At 42.1% G+C, this 17676-nt stretch overlaps 1 protein-coding gene across 1 annotated transcript in view; it reads right to left on the bottom strand.

Moving 5' to 3' along the window:
* Positions 1 to 3436: 3436 nt before the first annotated feature.
* Positions 3437 to 17676, bottom strand: part of LOC125447479 (complement C3-like) — a 108092-nt gene continuing 93852 nt past the window's right edge. The window contains exons 36-41 of the mRNA XM_048521868.1: positions 16454 to 16559; positions 15686 to 15775; positions 11413 to 11499; positions 9616 to 9699; positions 5952 to 6087; positions 3437 to 3859 (exon numbers count right to left, since the gene is read on the bottom strand). Of these exons, the coding sequence (XP_048377825.1) occupies positions 3718 to 3859; positions 5952 to 6087; positions 9616 to 9699; positions 11413 to 11499; positions 15686 to 15775; positions 16454 to 16559 (645 nt within the window). The 3' untranslated portion in view covers positions 3437 to 3717. The remainder of the gene's footprint in view (positions 3860 to 5951; positions 6088 to 9615; positions 9700 to 11412; positions 11500 to 15685; positions 15776 to 16453; positions 16560 to 17676) is intronic.

Genomic DNA, 17676 nt, shown 5'->3' with positions numbered 1-17676 from the left:
ATTGTAGAAGGAAGGACAGCGTCGTGGAGATCTACTTCACTGAAACAAATGCCTTGGCAATGGGCTGAAGGGCCTTTTCTGGTCTCCATCATTCTATGATGGGTTGGCAGATGCCATGGACAGAGGCTGGTGCCCATTGATCATGCCCTGAGATGTTTGGAGGCCAGCATCCAGCATCATGGAGCTAGGTTGGACAATCACAAGATGGAATCTGCTCTGGATTCCTATCAAAGTTTTCCCAACATTTGAACCTGTTTGGTGAGTTTTCTAAGATACTCTTGAGGCAAGTCACGATAGTAACAAGGCTTGGAGCACATTTTAATTCTTGCCAATTGGCATCTTGCGACTTTATGAAAAGCATAAAAGAATGGAGCAAGATGACCTCGATGTGAGATCAACATCAGATCCATCAGAGCCCCAGTACGATTTCAGTCAGTGTCACTTTTCAGAGCAGGAAGGTGGGTGCTATGAGAGACAGTTAAGTGGGAGCTGTCTAATAACAGCCTTTGGATTGGTCCCGCTGCAGTGTTTTGCTCAGAACTCAGGGGATGGGACATTCAGAGGCCTGGAACCAAGAAATGTGTCTCATTATTTCTTTGGCTGTAAGTGCAAAGACAGAAAACCCAGAGGCCCTAAAGAAATCATTCTAATGCAAGAAAAGACCACGGTCCATCCAATCAGTGACTGCATTGAAGATCTACCAATGCTCTGTGCACCACACCATGTCACCATTACAAAAGGACAAAAGCCTTGAGACACAAATCACCCTGGCCTGGTGCTCTGGATTCTTGAAATACAAAAATTGTTTTATGCCATTTATATTTTTCCCACTTTAGTGTCAAACAGTGTGTTTTTGCCTGTCTTCTTATAAGAAACCAGAAACAGTAGTAAACTGCTCCACCATTCAATACGACCTGACGTCCACTTTCCGCCCCTTTTCGCATAGCCCTTGGCTCCTCGAATGAACAAGCATCAATCTACCTCACTCTTAAATATACACAAGGATTCCAGCCGCACAGCTTTTATTTTTTGGCAACGAGCTCCAAAGACTCACCACTCTCTAAAGAAGAAATTCCTTCCCAAATGCAGAAATTTACTGAAGATCTTAAATAGCCCAGTTCAACCCACAACCACTTCCATTCAGGGCAACAGATGCAGGGGAGCACCATCATGTTCTCCTTCAAGCCTCTCACCATCTTCACCCGGAAATATAACACTATCGCTGCAATATCACTGGGTCAAAATCTTCCCGGAGGTCATTCTGGGTCTATATACAGCACATGGGCTGCAGCAGCTCAAAAATGCAGCTCATCACCAACCTTAAACATACACAAGCACTATGTACCCACAGCTTTGTGACAAGGAGTTCTAAAGACTCGACCTTCAAAGAAGAAATTCCTTATTCTGAGACTGTGCCTTCTGGTCCTAAACACTCCCATGAGGGGAAAAATCCTCTCAGCATTTACCCTGTCAATTTCCTAAAGATTTCTTTATGTTTCAACAAGATCACCTCTCAATTTTCTAAACTCCAGAAAGTAGAGTCCTAAACCTGTTTAATCATTGTCCCATACTAAGAATCATCCTAATGAACCTTCTGTGACCTGCCTCCAATGGAATAGTATCTTCCCTTAAATAAGGGGACCAGAACTGCTCACAGTACTCAAGATGTGGTCTCACCAGTTCCTCATACAATCACATTACGACTTCCCTACTCATATACTCCAGCCCTTTGAAATACGGGCTAATCATGAATGACTGTGATCCTCAAAAACTGAACCATTTATTTCCCTCAACGCCAGAAACGTGAGAAGGAGTGAAGGTAGGGGGTTGAAGGGAAGAAAAGTAGGCAGGGTAAAGAAGAGACGGCTGGGAATGACCCCAAACATCTTTGTCAAACTAGAAAGTAAGGTGTCTAGGGTGGAGGCCAAGATGTTTCCATTTTTAAAAAGGTAGACAGTTTTGTTCGCAGTGGAAGAAATGACATGGGAAGCTGACACTCCTTTTTGGAGTTTGTGAATCTGGAAAACGAACCTGCAAGGATTGAGTCACAGTGAACTCTTGGTGTGAGCACAGGATTGCAGAATAAAAATAATTGAGGCTTCAGGAATATTTTTGTCAAAAGGAAAGATAATTCCTTACTTTTTAGAAGTTGCTAGACCCACAATGACAATAAGAGACTAGTGAAAGGAGGACAAGCTTTTGCTCAGAGGTCCTGGTACAATATGTTGAGCCTAGCTGCCGATACCACAGCCCAGGCTGCTCAGCGCAGTAAGCGTCAGAACGTGACCCATACAAAAGGGAAAGAAGCTGATGTTGGGTCACGCTACTGCCTTAACTCTTTCTGCCCTACAATGAGCTGCTTTCCCCCTGGAATGAGAGGAACATAGGTACTACAGCAGGTGAAGATGGGTGGCACAGATGTTATTTCAGCTGCATAGTTGGCGGTATTCCAGGTGAGTGAGTAGGCAGAGCTGAGGGCACGCAGGGCTAGGGGTTGGGCTGGATGAATCCAAGTGAGAGCAGATGTCGCAGGCAAGAGTGAGAGTGTTGAGCTTGTTGGATGCCTAAGATAGCTTGAGTATTTCATACCTGAGAGAAGATGGTGGCACATACGCTGGCAGAGTGGCGAAGACCACTGACCTACACTCTGTGAATTCTTCCCAATGGTTCAGACTGCTTTAATCTGTGGGGGGCAACCTCAAATCAGGGTGGGCATGGCCTGGTGCCACAGCCTCGACTGCTAGTCCTGGGGGAAGAGGACTCACTGCCTCTAACCTCACCGTGTGCAGACAGTCCCTGCTCAGGCAGAGAGGCATTGATTTCCCCTCTGTCCAGGTAAATGTCAGGAACCATGCAGGCCACCCCTCTACAGCAAGTGCTTGCCTGGGTGCAAAAAGCACTTTCAAATGGAGGGGGTACAAGAGATGCCAGTGAATTCTGGGATACAGGACAGTTGCAAGTTTCTGCTGGAAGATGGCGCTAGAATCAAATACAAGGGTCAACACAGGGGTGTGACAGGTCATAAAAGTGACATAATGCTGGTAAGTTAGGGGGAGAGAATTCATTAGGATTCATAGCAAGTACCAAGAAACTCCACGCACCTCGATCTTAGCCAACAAATAAAAAATCATAAGGTTCAGCCCAGAGATAGCAAGAACTTCAGATGCTGGAGTCAGAAACAACAGTGTGGAGCTGGAGGAACACGACAGGCTGGGCAGCGTCAGAAGAGCAGAAATTTCTGAAGAAGGGTCCTGACCCGAAACATCAGCTTTCCTGCTCCTCTGATGCTGCCTGGCCTGCTGTGTTCCTCCAGCTGCATTCTGATTTGTACGAGATTCAGCCCTTTGTGTTTTGTTGACCACAAACAGATCAGATAAGATATCAGTCAATCTGAGTGGCAATTGACTATACAATGAATTTCATACAAGGAATTAAATGGTTTTCAATACTTTTTATTGTCAGTAATCTCACTGCGATATTAGCATAAAGTCAAGGTAAAGTAGATAGCCATACATATTGTTCAATAAACACATTTCGAAGAACTGTCATTGTAATTCAGATTGAGTCTTGCACTTGTCTGACATCACTTACAGGAGCTTACCTTGTAATATTGCACACAGGTAAGATAAATCAGTTTCAACGTCATTCGACATAAAAGCATTATTTATTTTGGATTACTGGACATAAATAATACCAATTATTCACGAAACAAAAATATTAAGTCGGGCAGCCATTAATCATTAAGATTTCAGAAAACTCTGCTAGGCCCTGACAGAGCCTGCGGTATTGTTGATTTTGACACTGCACATCTGTTGGCCAAAGTTCCAGCCAGGTTCCATCTCCAACCAGATAATTGACCCTGAAACCAAGAGAGCCATAGATTATGAGGAAGAAAACTCTCAGTCATACACTTACAATGTACACTTCTGAAATGAACAAGACCTTTGCCTTTGGTGATTCTAAGAGGTGTATTTTGTCCTGGTTTTCTTTTAAGAAGAAAGTTTCAGACAAAGGTGGTGTGCAGTCTGCTCCAGAGCCACTACAGTAAACAGCTTGTGAGGACTTGGGTTTTTTTAAAATGTTGGAACAATGGAAGCAGCCTGCATGGGTGGGGTCAAGCTCCCACAGATCCAGGGTCATTTTTTTTTAAGTTTTAGCCTTCAGTAGCAGTTTCTGGGGTCTTGAAATTGGATGTGGAAGATCTTATTCCTCTTCTGTTTGAACTAAAAGTTGGAGTTCTTGTGCTGTTGCGAGAATTGCATGAGAGACAATCTATTTTACTGTATTTGCCTTTGCAAAGGGTGCGTTAATGGAATGTTAATATATTGGAACTGTTCATTCATAGTAATTAAAATGAATTATTTTGTTAAGTATTTAAATTGAGTTACATTAAATGAATTCTTTAATTATTATTTTGTCTGTGCTTTAATTATAATGTATGAATAAACTGTGCTTTGCTTGAAGCCTGGTAGTTTGGCCAATCAAATTGCATCTGGAACACAACATCTTACACTTACCTTTAAAAAAGGAAATGGTTAGGTTCCCTCAATGTACTTTGAGGGACATGGGCACAGGCGGCTAATTTTGGATAACTTGACAAGTATAAAAACAAGTGAGACTCGCCATACCAAACAAACCAAGCCTAATTTTCCACTTAAGGTTTTAACAACTAGAAGAGAGAATATAGATGGGAATCTCACTCCTGAGTGCTAAGGGGTCTAATTGCAGGCAGTCACAGCTCTTTTGCTAACTGATCTCATCTCATCTGTATGCGGGTCACTGTTTTCCTGGGTGCCAGAGAGAAAGTAGATACCTCTAATTCCCAACTTGGAAGTCATTGGTAAAGCTAATAGTTCTCCCCTGGACCCCCTACCTTAGCCAGTATTCCCAAAAATCACACTTGCAGTAACTGCATGTACACTTTCGCTCAGGGAGTCTAGCATCAACAAAACACCAGATCACGGGACCATACCCCAAAAGTAAAGCATAATTCAGCTCAGCACTTAATTCTGTACTTGTGAGCTCAGGAAAAGGTGTCGTCTAGAATGTTCTACTCCAAAGTTCAGATTGCTAATTCTACTTTGCATCTCTAATAAGGAATTAGAAAGATTTGTGACCATCCAAAGTCACGACACTTTTCATCCAGGGCTCATTCATTTTCCCATCAGCCTGTTCACAGATGTTATGACATACCTCTGGTACAAGTGGAGCTCGATACCCAGACCTCCTGACTCAGAGCTAGGGGAACTACATTGTGCCACAATTGCCCCCCTCAAAAAGGTTGCAGAACCTGTACTGCTGGGAAATAGGCCGTTCGGCCCATCGGGTCTGCTGAGGAGCTTCTCACAAAGACCCAGTTCGCCATCTCCACCCCCCACCCTATCGCCGTGATACCGCATTTACCACGGCTGTTTACCATCCCGCTAGCCTGCACATCCCTGGAAACTAATTGCAATTTAGCACGGCCAATCCACCTAACCTGCACATCTTTCAGCTGTGGGAGGCCACCCACACTCAGGGAGAATGTGCAAACCCTACACAGACAGTCGCCCAAGGCTGGAATCGAACTCAGGTCACTGACAACAATGCAATGGGAAGGGAATTGGTAAGGCCCTTGGCTAAGATCAGACAAAGATGAGGAAAATAGACAACAGGGCTGGAAACTATGTGGGGACCAATAGAATTGAACCTATCGGCTTAACCAATTAGCCAGAGCACTATCATGCTGCACCCAGTCCGCCCAGGCCGACTGTCATCCAAATATTAACTAGGCCCAACTCTGTTTAGTATCGAAGGTTAGATGAGATTGGATATTTTAAGATGGGTATGGATGTAGACATAACTGCTGTTCTGACACATTATTTTATTTAGATTATCAATTAAATGCTAATTGTGGGACAATCCCGCAAATGATACAAAAGAGCAAATTTGTTTCAAAATTAGCAGCTTACCTTTGGCCGTCACTCCACAAGTCTGATCCCTGCCCCATCAGTAGATAATCACTGTCTGAGTCCACATTAAATGTTCCTTCACAGTTGTCATGAATGATTAGCTCTCTGACTTGTCCATCCATTACGTCATCGCTTCCTAAATACGGGACACATGATCCAGATGGAGGATTATTCTGACCACTGTTCAATGTTCTCCAACACATTAGCTTTTTGCTACATGTGGCTCGTGCCATTTCTTATTATTGTGTCAATTAACTTACTTGTCAAAGTAAACTCAGCACAGTCCCACTCCAGCAGAAGAGGGAGCTAACAGATGGCGCAACCTCAGTGTCACTACACCTCAGGTGAGGTTGAGAAGGCATGATCTTTATGTTGACCCCAGTTAGGGTGGGAATTGAAACCACAACGTTACTGTCACTTTGTATTATAACACAGCTGCCCAGGCTACTGAGATTACCAAGTCATGACTAAATGATGCACTTGAGGCTTGCCATTGAGGCTGTGCATCACCATAGAATTCTTACTGTGTACAAAGAAGCCATTTGGTCCATCATATCCATGTCAGCCCTTTGCCCAGAACTGTCTGATCTAATCACATCGCAGCCTCCCTACTCTTTACTCTATGTCCCATTAATGAAGTCTAGGATACTGTATGCTTTATTAATTGCTCTCTCTTCCTATCCTGTGACCATTCATGACTCAGAAACGTCAGCTTTCCTGTTCCTTTGATGCTGCTTGGCCTCATGTGCTCATCCAGCTCTGCGCCTTGTTATCTCACAAATATAAATGCCTGGGGTTTCTCTGCTCCTGCTCCTTCAGTATAGTTCCCTTTATTTTGTTCTGACTCATCACCTGCTCTGTACCAAAATGCACTACCAAACACTTCTACACATTAAACTTCATTTGCCACCTATCGCCCCAATCCAGCAATTTGTCAAAGTCCTTTCAGAGTTTTATACAGATCACAGTTTACAATTCTCCCAAGTTTTGCATTGTCCAAATGCTTTGAAATTGTCCCCTGCACACCAAGGTCTAGGCGATGTATATTTGCAAAATAAACAAAGCTCCCAATACTAACACCCATATCCCTCAAGTGCATGTTCAAATCTAATAGTAATAAAACCTCCAGGAAAGCAGTGCAAAGATTTCTTGTTTTGAAGTGTGCCCATGATATCAGTGACTTAGTGCAGATCAAGAAAGATAATTTCCTGGGACAACTGAAGCGAGTGTCACTCTTGCTTGGTATTGTATTGTTGAAATTACGTTCCCTGCAAGTACATCCATGTGGAAATGAATGGACTGTTAATTCCTTCAGATACTGTACACATTTCCATTGTTATGTGTGCTCAAATCTACATTTCTGACTTTCCTCATTTAATAAAATTTATTTTGTTTTCAAAACAAAAAGCTATAACCTTTCTCACAAGTCTATTGTGTGGGACTGTTGAGTGTCTTTTAGAAGCCCAAAGACACAACTCAACATCATTACCCTCATCAAACATTACCTTTTCATACAACTTCAACAAGATCGTTCAACATGCTTTTCCTTCAACAAATCCCTGTTGGCTCTTAGCAATTTGAACATATTTTTTACATCCCACAATTAATCCTATCCCAATAATTGTTGCCTGTGACCAAAGTTAAACTGACTTGTCTGCATTTGATGTGCTTATCTTTACAATTACTTTTGAACAAGGCCAGAAGTTTACAAATTTTTATGGCCTCTGGCCCCATCCCAGAGCCTGGGGAAGTCACTGCCAGTGTCTCTTACAAATTCCATTCTCACTTCCTTCAATATTTTGGATGCATCTCATCTGGTCCTCGTGCCTGACCAACCTCAACTACCTACAGCTCATCCAAAACTTCCTCCTTTTCAACTTTAGGTCCTTCTAGCGATTTAGTTGTCTGCTCTGTCACGGCCGAGGTGCATCTGCCTCTGATTAATAATTCCGTCATACCATTGCCTCCTTGCATAGATCTCCTGTTTGGTTATTAATCAGCCCTACTCCTCTTTTTACCATTTATGTGCATATAATTGGTATTTTCCTCTTTGTTTCTCTTATTTGATTTTCCACCTCGCCTCTGATCCTGCCTAATTGAGTTTCATTGTCAAATTTATTGTCTACCAGTATTCTTTAAACCCAATTTCTAGCTCCCTTGTCACCAAGGGAGGTCTGCTTTTTTCTTCTTTTTTCTTTTGCGAGAACGTCCTTTTACAGTGCCCTATCCATCTCCTCTTGGGCAGAAACCCATTGTTCCACTACTGTTTGTCTCATCAGCCTTTTCCGCCAATCTACCCAGCTTCATTCCATTCTTACCCAATTGAAGTAATCTCTCTGCCAGTCAATTACTCTTAGTCTGGATTATTCATTATCATCATCCAACATGGTCTTAAGACTTATGAAGCAATGCGCACTGTGCCCTAACCGACCCCTCATGGACACTTATTCTCCTTGGTCCCCCCATTTCCAAGATCCAGGTTCCTCCTACCCACCTTCCTGCAAAAATGCCACGCCCTATTCCCAATTCCTTCGCCTCCACCATATCTGCTCCCAGGAAGAGGCATTCCGCTCCCATACATCTCAGATGTCCTCATTTTTCAAGGAGCGCAACTCCCACACGCTACCCCCCCACCAACCCCGCAGTGGCCGAGAACACCCTCTACTGTGTCTCCTGCATTTCCCACAACTCATCCCTCACACCCCCTCCCCACAATAACTGCCAAAAGAGAATTCCCCTATCGTCACATGCCACCCCACCAATCTCTGGATCCAACGCATTATCCTCCGACACTTGCAGCCTTCTGCAATCTGACCCCACCACCAAAGACATTTTTCCATCCCCATCCTTGTCTGCTCTCTGGAGGAACCACTCTCTGCGTGACTCCTTTGTCCGCTCCACACACCCCTTCAGCCCCACCACACCCAGCACTTTCCCATGCAACCACAGGAAGTGCTACACCTGCCCCCATACCTCCTCCCTCACCCCCATCCCAGGCCCCATGAAGACTTTCCACATCAAGCAGATGTTCATCTGCTAATCTGGTATACTGTATCCGCTGTTCCCGTTGTGGCCTCCTCTACATTGGGGAAACCAAGCGGAGGCTTGGGGACCGCTTTGCAGAACACCTACGCTTGGTTTGCAATAAACAACTGCGCCTCCCAGCCACGAACCATTTCAACTCCCACTCCCATTCTTGAGATGACATGTCCATCCTGGGGCTCCTGCAGTGGCACAATGATGCCACCCGAAGGTTGCAGGAACAGCAACTCATATTCCGCTTGGGAACCCTGCAGCCCATTGGTATCAATGTGGACTTCACAAGCTTCAAAATCTCCCCTCCCCCACCGCATCCCAAAACCAGCCTAGCTCGTCCCCATCTCCCTAAACTGTTCTTCCTCTCACCAATCCCCTCCTCCCACCTCAAGCCGCACCTCCATTTCCTACCTACTAACCTCATCCCGCCCCCTTGACCTGTCTGTCCTCCATGGATTGACCTATCTCCTCCGTACCTTCACTCACCTTTTTCGACTCCATCACCGCCTCTTTAACTTGTCTGTCTCTTCTCCACCTATCTTGTCCTCTATCCACCTTCGATCTGGCTCCCCCTCTCTTCCAGAAACACCATTTCTCCTCCATTATCATGAATATGAAAATAACTCACCTTGCTTTATGACAGACTTAACTTCTATTTCGTAGTATATGTAATTGTCTCTCTTTTCCTTCTTGTTAAACGTCACTTTGTAAACTATAAAAGATTAAATGGATTTAAAAAAGCAGGTGTTAAAGATTATGGTTCTTATATCATTAGAGCAAATGCAAGCTGAGATATCACAAATAACTGGAAAGCAGCCTACCAACGGCTGGAATCATAGAATTTCCACGGTGCGGAAAGAGGCCTTTGGCTCACTGAGTTGGCATTGACCCTCAGAAGAATATCCCACCCAGACACAGCTCCCTACCATATTGCCATAATCATGGATAACCCATCCAGCCTACATATCCCTGGGTGCAATGGACAGTTGGGCATGGCTAATCCAACTTGGACATTGGGAGGAAACCCACGGGGAGGACATGCAAACTCCACGCAGACAGTCACCCGAGGCTGGAATCGAACCCAGGCCCCTGGTACTGTGAGGCAGTAGTGCTACCCACTGGGCCAAATTGCCACTCTAATTCACAGATTGCCAAACTGTGGGGATGACCCCACTGTGTGGAGTTACAAAAGCTATATTTTTGGGGTCAGGAGTGTGGATCGTTGACTGCCCTCTGGCAGCCAGGCATCTTTAAAGCTTGTATTTTTGTTGGTGGATGGCAGACCTAATAAAGTTTTTCCCAAGGTCTGACTCTTACAACAATAAGAAAACCTGTAAAGAGGCGAGTTTGCTTTCTTTGGAGAATCTCTGCACAGCAACCTCCCATTCCCCTGCCTCCTCCACCTACTGACCCCGGGCGATCAGAAGTGAATGTTTTGGCTTCCTCAAATAAGAAGCAAATCGCTCTAAATACATTTTGGGAGAAGTCGAACTAAGACTTTAATGAAGTTTTTTTTTCCAGCACAGAGCATGTGATACATTGGAAAGACGCACTTCAGTGCTGCAAACATATCACAACCTTGGTACAAATGGGTTCTCTGTCATGAACTTCACAAGTGTTCTTCCTTTCTCCCTCTCGCTACCACGTCCAGACGTTCAATCCTCAATTATAGGAGACTCCCCGACAATCCAGGACAGTCATAACCCAAATTCCAATGGGGGAGGAGGGTATCATATCATAGTAACACTGCAACATGAGCCTGGATCAGGGTAACAAAAGCCAGACAGCGCCCTGACCACCCTCCCATATGGTAGCTTCCAACATCAGCCATCCTGTGACAATCAGGGATGAAATGTCCCTTATTTCCAAACAGGGAAAGCTCATTTCTTGAGAAACAGATGAAAATTGGCAATTTCAGATGCTTAGCAATTCCGTATATTTGGTTCACTTTGCCTGAATTTGGTCTGGTGAGGTGGTGATAGGGAACCAACTGGGGCAAAACCTTTGCTTTGTAAGAGACTGTTTGACAAGATTCAAAGGAATTTTTTTGGACCATTCCAAATTCTAATCATAAAACTTGTTTCTATTAATCTACCGTTTCTAATTAAATTTGTAAAGATAATACACATGAACCAACACCATGAACCATAGCCATTACAGACACAATGATAAAATATGTTTTCAATGTTTTAACTCCACTGACCCTTCTTCAGAACAATTCTGTAGAAGGGTCACTGGACTCGAAATGTTAATTCTGTTCGTCTCACTGCAGATGCTGCCAGACCCATTGAGTTTCTCTCGCACTTTCTGTGTTTGTTTCAGATCTCCAGCGTCTGCAGCTCTTTGTCTCACAATAAAATATAACAAGCGTTTCAGGAATTAGTCAAAAATATTTGTAATACAGTGCATTGAATGATGGATTTACCATAATCTGTTCCATGGTCACATGCTTTATCCTCACGATCCTCGTAAGAGATATGGTCTTCGGGCAACTTAACTGATATACAACTTCCTGCAAAACAAAAAATAAAAATTGCAAAATTTCTGAGTTCCCGTTCAGGTTTTTCAGACAATTCATTAAAATGAAAGTGTAAAGATTTGAATAGTTTGCTTTCTTCGCTCTTAAAGAGCTATCATTAACAGGAAGGTATTCATAACTATTACACAATAATTCTTAGGTTTCAAACAAAAAATAGAAATTACTGGAGAAAGTTAGCAGCATGTGTGAAGACAGAAAGCAGGCTTAAAGTTTCATTTGGACTCAAAACATTAATGCTGTCTCTCTGTCCACAGAAGCTGCCAGGCCTGTTGAGTTTCTCCAGCTATTTCTGTTTTTTGTTTTGGGTTTCTAACATTTACAATTTTTTTTATTTCAGCGTAGTACTTGGGCTTATTCGGTTACTGTCTTAATTTGTCTGGGCCACAATGAAAAGTGTCCATTATCTATTCTAGTCCCACTAGTCCACAGGTCACAATATGATTATAAACGGTTTACTTGGTTCACAGTATGGTGAGTTGTATGCTCTCCCTATATTAAACTTAAAATAGAAAGATCTGTCAATCAAGTTTCCTTAATGAATTCAAAATTATTGATTTATTATAAGACCAAGACTTATTCAATGACAATAATAAATCTAGTAAAAGTTATAAATATGTAGAAACATATTTTTTTAATAATGAAAAAATAAATGTTTACTCTAAATAACTCAACGCAAAAGCTAACAGGCACAACACACATACAGAGTAAGAATAAATAAGTGGATTTCTCTCTACAGAGATTAACCATAGGGAGGAAAACACTTTAGCAAATAAATCTTAGTTCTAGAAGTAAAAACGGATGAGGTTGGGATGATCAGATGGCTGATGTTCAGACATCCTGCCATGTATAGATGCGTGTCAACAACACAGACGATTGTCTTTGAAATCCTGGCACATGCAGTTTGCTCAGTGAAGATAGTCTTGAGACGTCTTCCACTCGCCCTTCAAGATGATGGTCAGGGTTCTCAATGGAAGTTTCTTCTCAGAAGCTGCAGGCCTGATGGAGCTGTTTGCCTCCATCAAGCTGGTCAAAATTGAAAATCCATACAAAGTTCATGACTGAAAAATGCTGTTTAAACAGAATAGCTGTAAACCCCAGTCATAAAAACAGCTAAATGTTCTCACTGCAACGAGTCAAAATAACTAAGATACACAAATAACTGGAATTATATGGCATTGAATCCTATGTTCTTTTGGCTGTGTTGAATTTTTGGAGGTTTTTTAGTTGTAAAGCATAGCAGTTTTTCCTCATCTTATTGTACTAAAGTTGCTACATTAATTACCAACCTCAAGCCTGTTGCCACCTCTCATGTCTGATTTCTATCCCATCTTATCACATACCATTCACAAAATAATTCGCCACTCAGTGGATATCTCTTACACCTATCCCATATCCGAAAGATGACTGAGCACATGGACAAACACTGACAAATTGACTTTGCTCATCGCTGGCAAAGTCATGGAGTCATTAAGGTGTACAGCATGGGCACAGACCCTTCAGTCCAACTCATCTATACCAACCAGATATCTTCAACTAATCTAGACCCATTTGACAGCATTTGACCCAAATCCCTTTAAACCCTTCCTTTTCATCTACCATTTGCATGCCTTTTAAATGTCTCACTTTAAAACAATCCGTAATCCTTCAAACTAAACCAATAGAAATTGTTAAATATAAAGAGTTCATAAGTAACAACAACACAATTTTCTTTCTATATCCAAATCATCTCAAAACCAATGCAGTAATGTTTTCCTCTAGGAAAGATTTGTTATCTGATCCAAGTACTTCACTTCTGCTTTTTGCTTTCCACTATAATTTGCGTACCATTGCAACTCACCCATGGCAGAGCCATCTCCCTGGCCTCTACACTCATCCATGGAACATCTGGATAACAAGGACGCCTACGTCAGATTCCTACTGACTGACTTTAGCTCTGCCTTCAACACATAATTCCAACCAAACTCATCTCCAAACTCTGAGATGCAGGGCTCTGCACCCCTCTCTGGAACCAGATCCTTGACTTCCTGACCCACCAGCCACAATCAGTAAGGATCATCTTTAACACCAATTCCCAACAAGGCTGCGTACTCAGCCCCTTCCTATACTTCTCATAAATTCACAACCATGTGGCCAAATTCTGCTCTAACTCCATTTACAAGTTTGTTGATTGGTACCACCACAGTGGGACTGGTCTTAAACAATGACAACACAGAATACAGTGAAGTGATAGAGAGCTCAGTGGCATGACGTACAGAAACCAATTGCTTCCTCAGTGTCAGCAAAATAAAGGAGCTGACTTTAGGGAGAACAGTAGAGGCCACATCCCTGTCTGCATCAATGATGCTGAGGTGGAGGTGGTCCCAATGTTAGGTTCCAAGGGTTGATGATTGTTAACAATCTATCCTCATCCACCCATGTTGACGCTACCATTAAGAAAGTACAACAACAGCTCAACTTCCTCAGGAAGCTAAGGAAATTTGGCACGTCCACAATGACTCTTACCAGTTTTTATAGATGCGCCATACAAAGCATCCTATCCAGGTGCATCACAGTTTGGTATGGCAACTGCTCTGCCCGAGACTACAAGAAATTACAGAAAGTTGTGACTGCAGGCCAATCCATCATGCAAACCAGCCTTCCATCCAATGGCTCTGTATATACTTCCCACTGCCTTGTGAAATGAGCCAACATAATCAAGGATCCATCCCACCCTGGTTATAGTCTCTTCCACCTTCTTCTGCCGGGTAGAAGATACAAAAGTCTGAAAACACGTACCAGCAGAGTTAAGAGCAGCTTCTTCCCCGCTGTTATCAGATTTATGAACGGACCTCTCATGTATTAGAATTGATCTTCCTCTGCGCCTTCTCTGTAGCTGTAACATTATATGCATTCTGCTCTACGACCCTAATGTAATCATATAAAGTATGATTTGTCTGGCTAGCACACAATACGTTTCAAAGTATCATGGAATGTGATAATAATGCAATAAAATAAAATCCATCTTCAAAATCTCCTTTTTGGTGCACATTAAATTTTCCTTTCATTCTTGAAGAAGTTGTTCTCGATGCAATTGGGACGTGGGGATACAGAAGCAAAGCAGGCTATTCAGCCCATCAGGTTGAGTTTACTTCTTTGTTTCGGAGGTCGTCATCTTCTTCCTCAGAAGACAGCTCCTGTTCTCTCAGCTGTGCACTATCTATCACATCCCCACCATACCTGCTCCAGTTGTACAGAGTACAGCATGAAAGGACTGTGCAGCACCCTCTGTGTTGACTGTACAGCAAGGAACCCCACCTCCCTACACCCCAGTACATATCCAAGCATTGGACAGCCATCTTCAGGAGTTATTGTCTGTTTCACAATAGCCTCGGTGGAAGAATCGCTACAACTAAAAGAAATTTTCTTGAGCTATTTCATTAAATAGATTTGAAAATATGTTAAAGAATGATACATGCAAATAAAAAAACTTATATCCTTCAGGTGGACTATAATCACCAGAGTTTGAAGGCTTAGAGGTGAACTTACTGAAACATAGAATTCTTCAGGGGTTTGATGAGGTTGATGCTGGGAGGGCGTTTTTCCTGTTGGCTGGGGGGTGGAGCACGGACTGAGAAAGAAAGGCTGCTTATTTAGGATTTAAATAAGAAGACATTTCTACCGTGGTCATGCTGCTATTCTATGAATATGAAGCATAGCCATAAATGTGTGAGTGTTGAAAATGTTAGGTGGTGGACAGAATACAGACTGGGCTCAATGGTTTTCTATTACACAGTGATAATGCTCAAAGGAAGAAACTATATTCACAGTGCAGCTTAAAGTAATTTAACTACAATGTATAATTCTATCTCCATTGCTGGACGTGGAATACAGCATAAGAACAGGATCCAAACAGGTTGGCTACAATCTATGTACTCCATTGTTAAAATGCTGTGCATTCTTTGGGCTATTAAAACTGATTTAAGTCAAGATTGCACTAGAAACCAAGACAGCACGAATGGTACATCTACATCAATTGATGGTAACATGAAAGAAATCATCATCCAACAGCGATTGCGTTATTGGGAATCACAGCACTACTTGGAAATTTTAACTTTAATTATATCCTAAACATAATCAAATGAAGGATTACACCTGTATAAATGTAATAATTGAATCGTACCTTCTGCACATCTGCAAACTTCACCTTGACAGATTTTGCTAAGCATGGCACTGTTCTCATCGACATTGTAGAATTTAATGCAACTGTTCTCTGCGTGAAGGTGATGAACTAGATTAGTATAGATGAAGTCGTACAGAGATATTAAGACACGTAGTAGAAATGATTCACCCTCTACTTAAAGCACTGAAAACTTCCCAATAAACACTTCCTGTACAATCATGAATGGAGTGCCTTGAACATGAGCCTAGAGTTTGCTGTGCACACGAATAATTGTACAAAATTTCTTTGTCCAGATGTAGAAAATAATTACTAAATTTACATAAGAGATAATGAGAGCTGCAGATGTTGGAGAATCCAAGATAACAAAGTGTGGAGCTGGATGAGCACAGCCGGCCAAGCAGCATCTTTAGCTTTTGTACTCCTAAGATGCTGCTTGGCCTGCTGTATTCATCCAGCTCTACACTTTGTTGCCAAATTTAGATAAACTCATTTGACAATTAATACTTAAAAATTCCTAATTTTGACACTCCTCCTTTTTTGAGAAGTGAACTAAATTTTACCATATTGTAAAGTCAACAAATATTTTAATCTTTACAATTGAGTCTATTTTAAAATCCTTTAATTTTTTAAAATAAAGCTGTCCTATGTTGACTGTCCTATTTTCCTTTTGACATATAGCTTTCCAAGCAACTTCACATTTTCTTCCTTCTCAAGTTACCTCGATTTCCCTTGGGTGGGAGTCAGTAAGATTGTCTTGCGAATACTCACCTGTATCATAATATTCATAAATTTTAACAGAAGCTGGTTGAATAAGTCCAACTTTGAAGAACTGATGCACTTTAAATCCAAAACAAGTTTCTTCTAAGTGTGAAATCTGTTTGTGATTTAGAAGAGAAAATCAGAACACAAGTGATGAATTAAATAAAGTCCCAGATAGCTGCTCTGTCATTAGACAGGGATGATTGGCGGTGGTTTAACCTGAGGGTCATTGCACCTCAGGTGAGGAGACAGGTTGAAAAGTGAATTATTCATGGTAACCTCAGTCAGTTCAGGAATTGGACCCACGCTGTTCGTGTCACTGCTGCATCACAATGCAGGCATCCAGCCAACTGAGCTAACCAACCCACAATTAATAAAATCTGGCTAAATGGCCAGATATGTGAAATGAAGGAAGCGATGCAGCAATATTGGAAATTTAATTCATCTGAAGATACTCCACAAGGTGTTTCAAAAGTGTTAAAGATTGACAAAACTTTATACTATGCAGGCATGGTTGAAATGTTCACCACCATTAAAGTCTAATTATTAACTCAGTCCGAAGTAAATTCCAATTCGATCAGAATACATTCTAACTTCTGAAACCTAGTGACATAAAAAATTAAAACCCAACACGTTGGTGTGTTACATGGCAAAGCTCTCAACCTTTTCACTTTGAGTTTTGGTTTAAATTTAGCAGACACTGAAGGCGTGGTGCTGAAGATATCTATCTTGATCATGTTTTACAGGAGATGCCATCAATAAGGAGGGGGTACGTTTAGTCAGCTGGATGAATGAATGGTTGTTTCATAATGCAGAGTGATGCATTAATTTCCCATACCAGCTGAGGGTACCATGAAGGATTTTCCCTTTCAACCTTTCCATTTGCCTGAGAGGTGATGAGTACACAGTCAGAATTTGGTGAAATAAGCACTTTTCCTCAGCAAGATGTGCAAAGGAAATTGAGCCAGGGTGTTTCTCTTGGGTTGCTGGAGCAGGCAGTTCATGGATCATTTGTCATAGACACTCAAATTATCTTACTGCTAAACAGTGAAGCCTTTTCTATCAAACGGGTTAAAAGAAATGAACAGTGTTTGCATATTATTGTTGTCAAAATGATGTTGCTCACCTCAATGCAAAATATGTGACCTATTGGGTGATGTCCCAAAGTTAGAGTAATAAAGTGGGGAACATGGATCAGATTCGGGTCAGTTTTTTAAGTTTTACGTATCTGG

Source organism: Stegostoma tigrinum, chromosome 35 (genome assembly GCF_030684315.1).
Source record: "Stegostoma tigrinum isolate sSteTig4 chromosome 35, sSteTig4.hap1, whole genome shotgun sequence".
Taxonomy (NCBI): domain Eukaryota; kingdom Metazoa; phylum Chordata; class Chondrichthyes; order Orectolobiformes; family Stegostomatidae; genus Stegostoma; species Stegostoma tigrinum.
The sequence above is the reverse complement of the archived record's forward strand: the minus strand, read 5'-3'. Positions and strand labels throughout refer to the sequence as shown.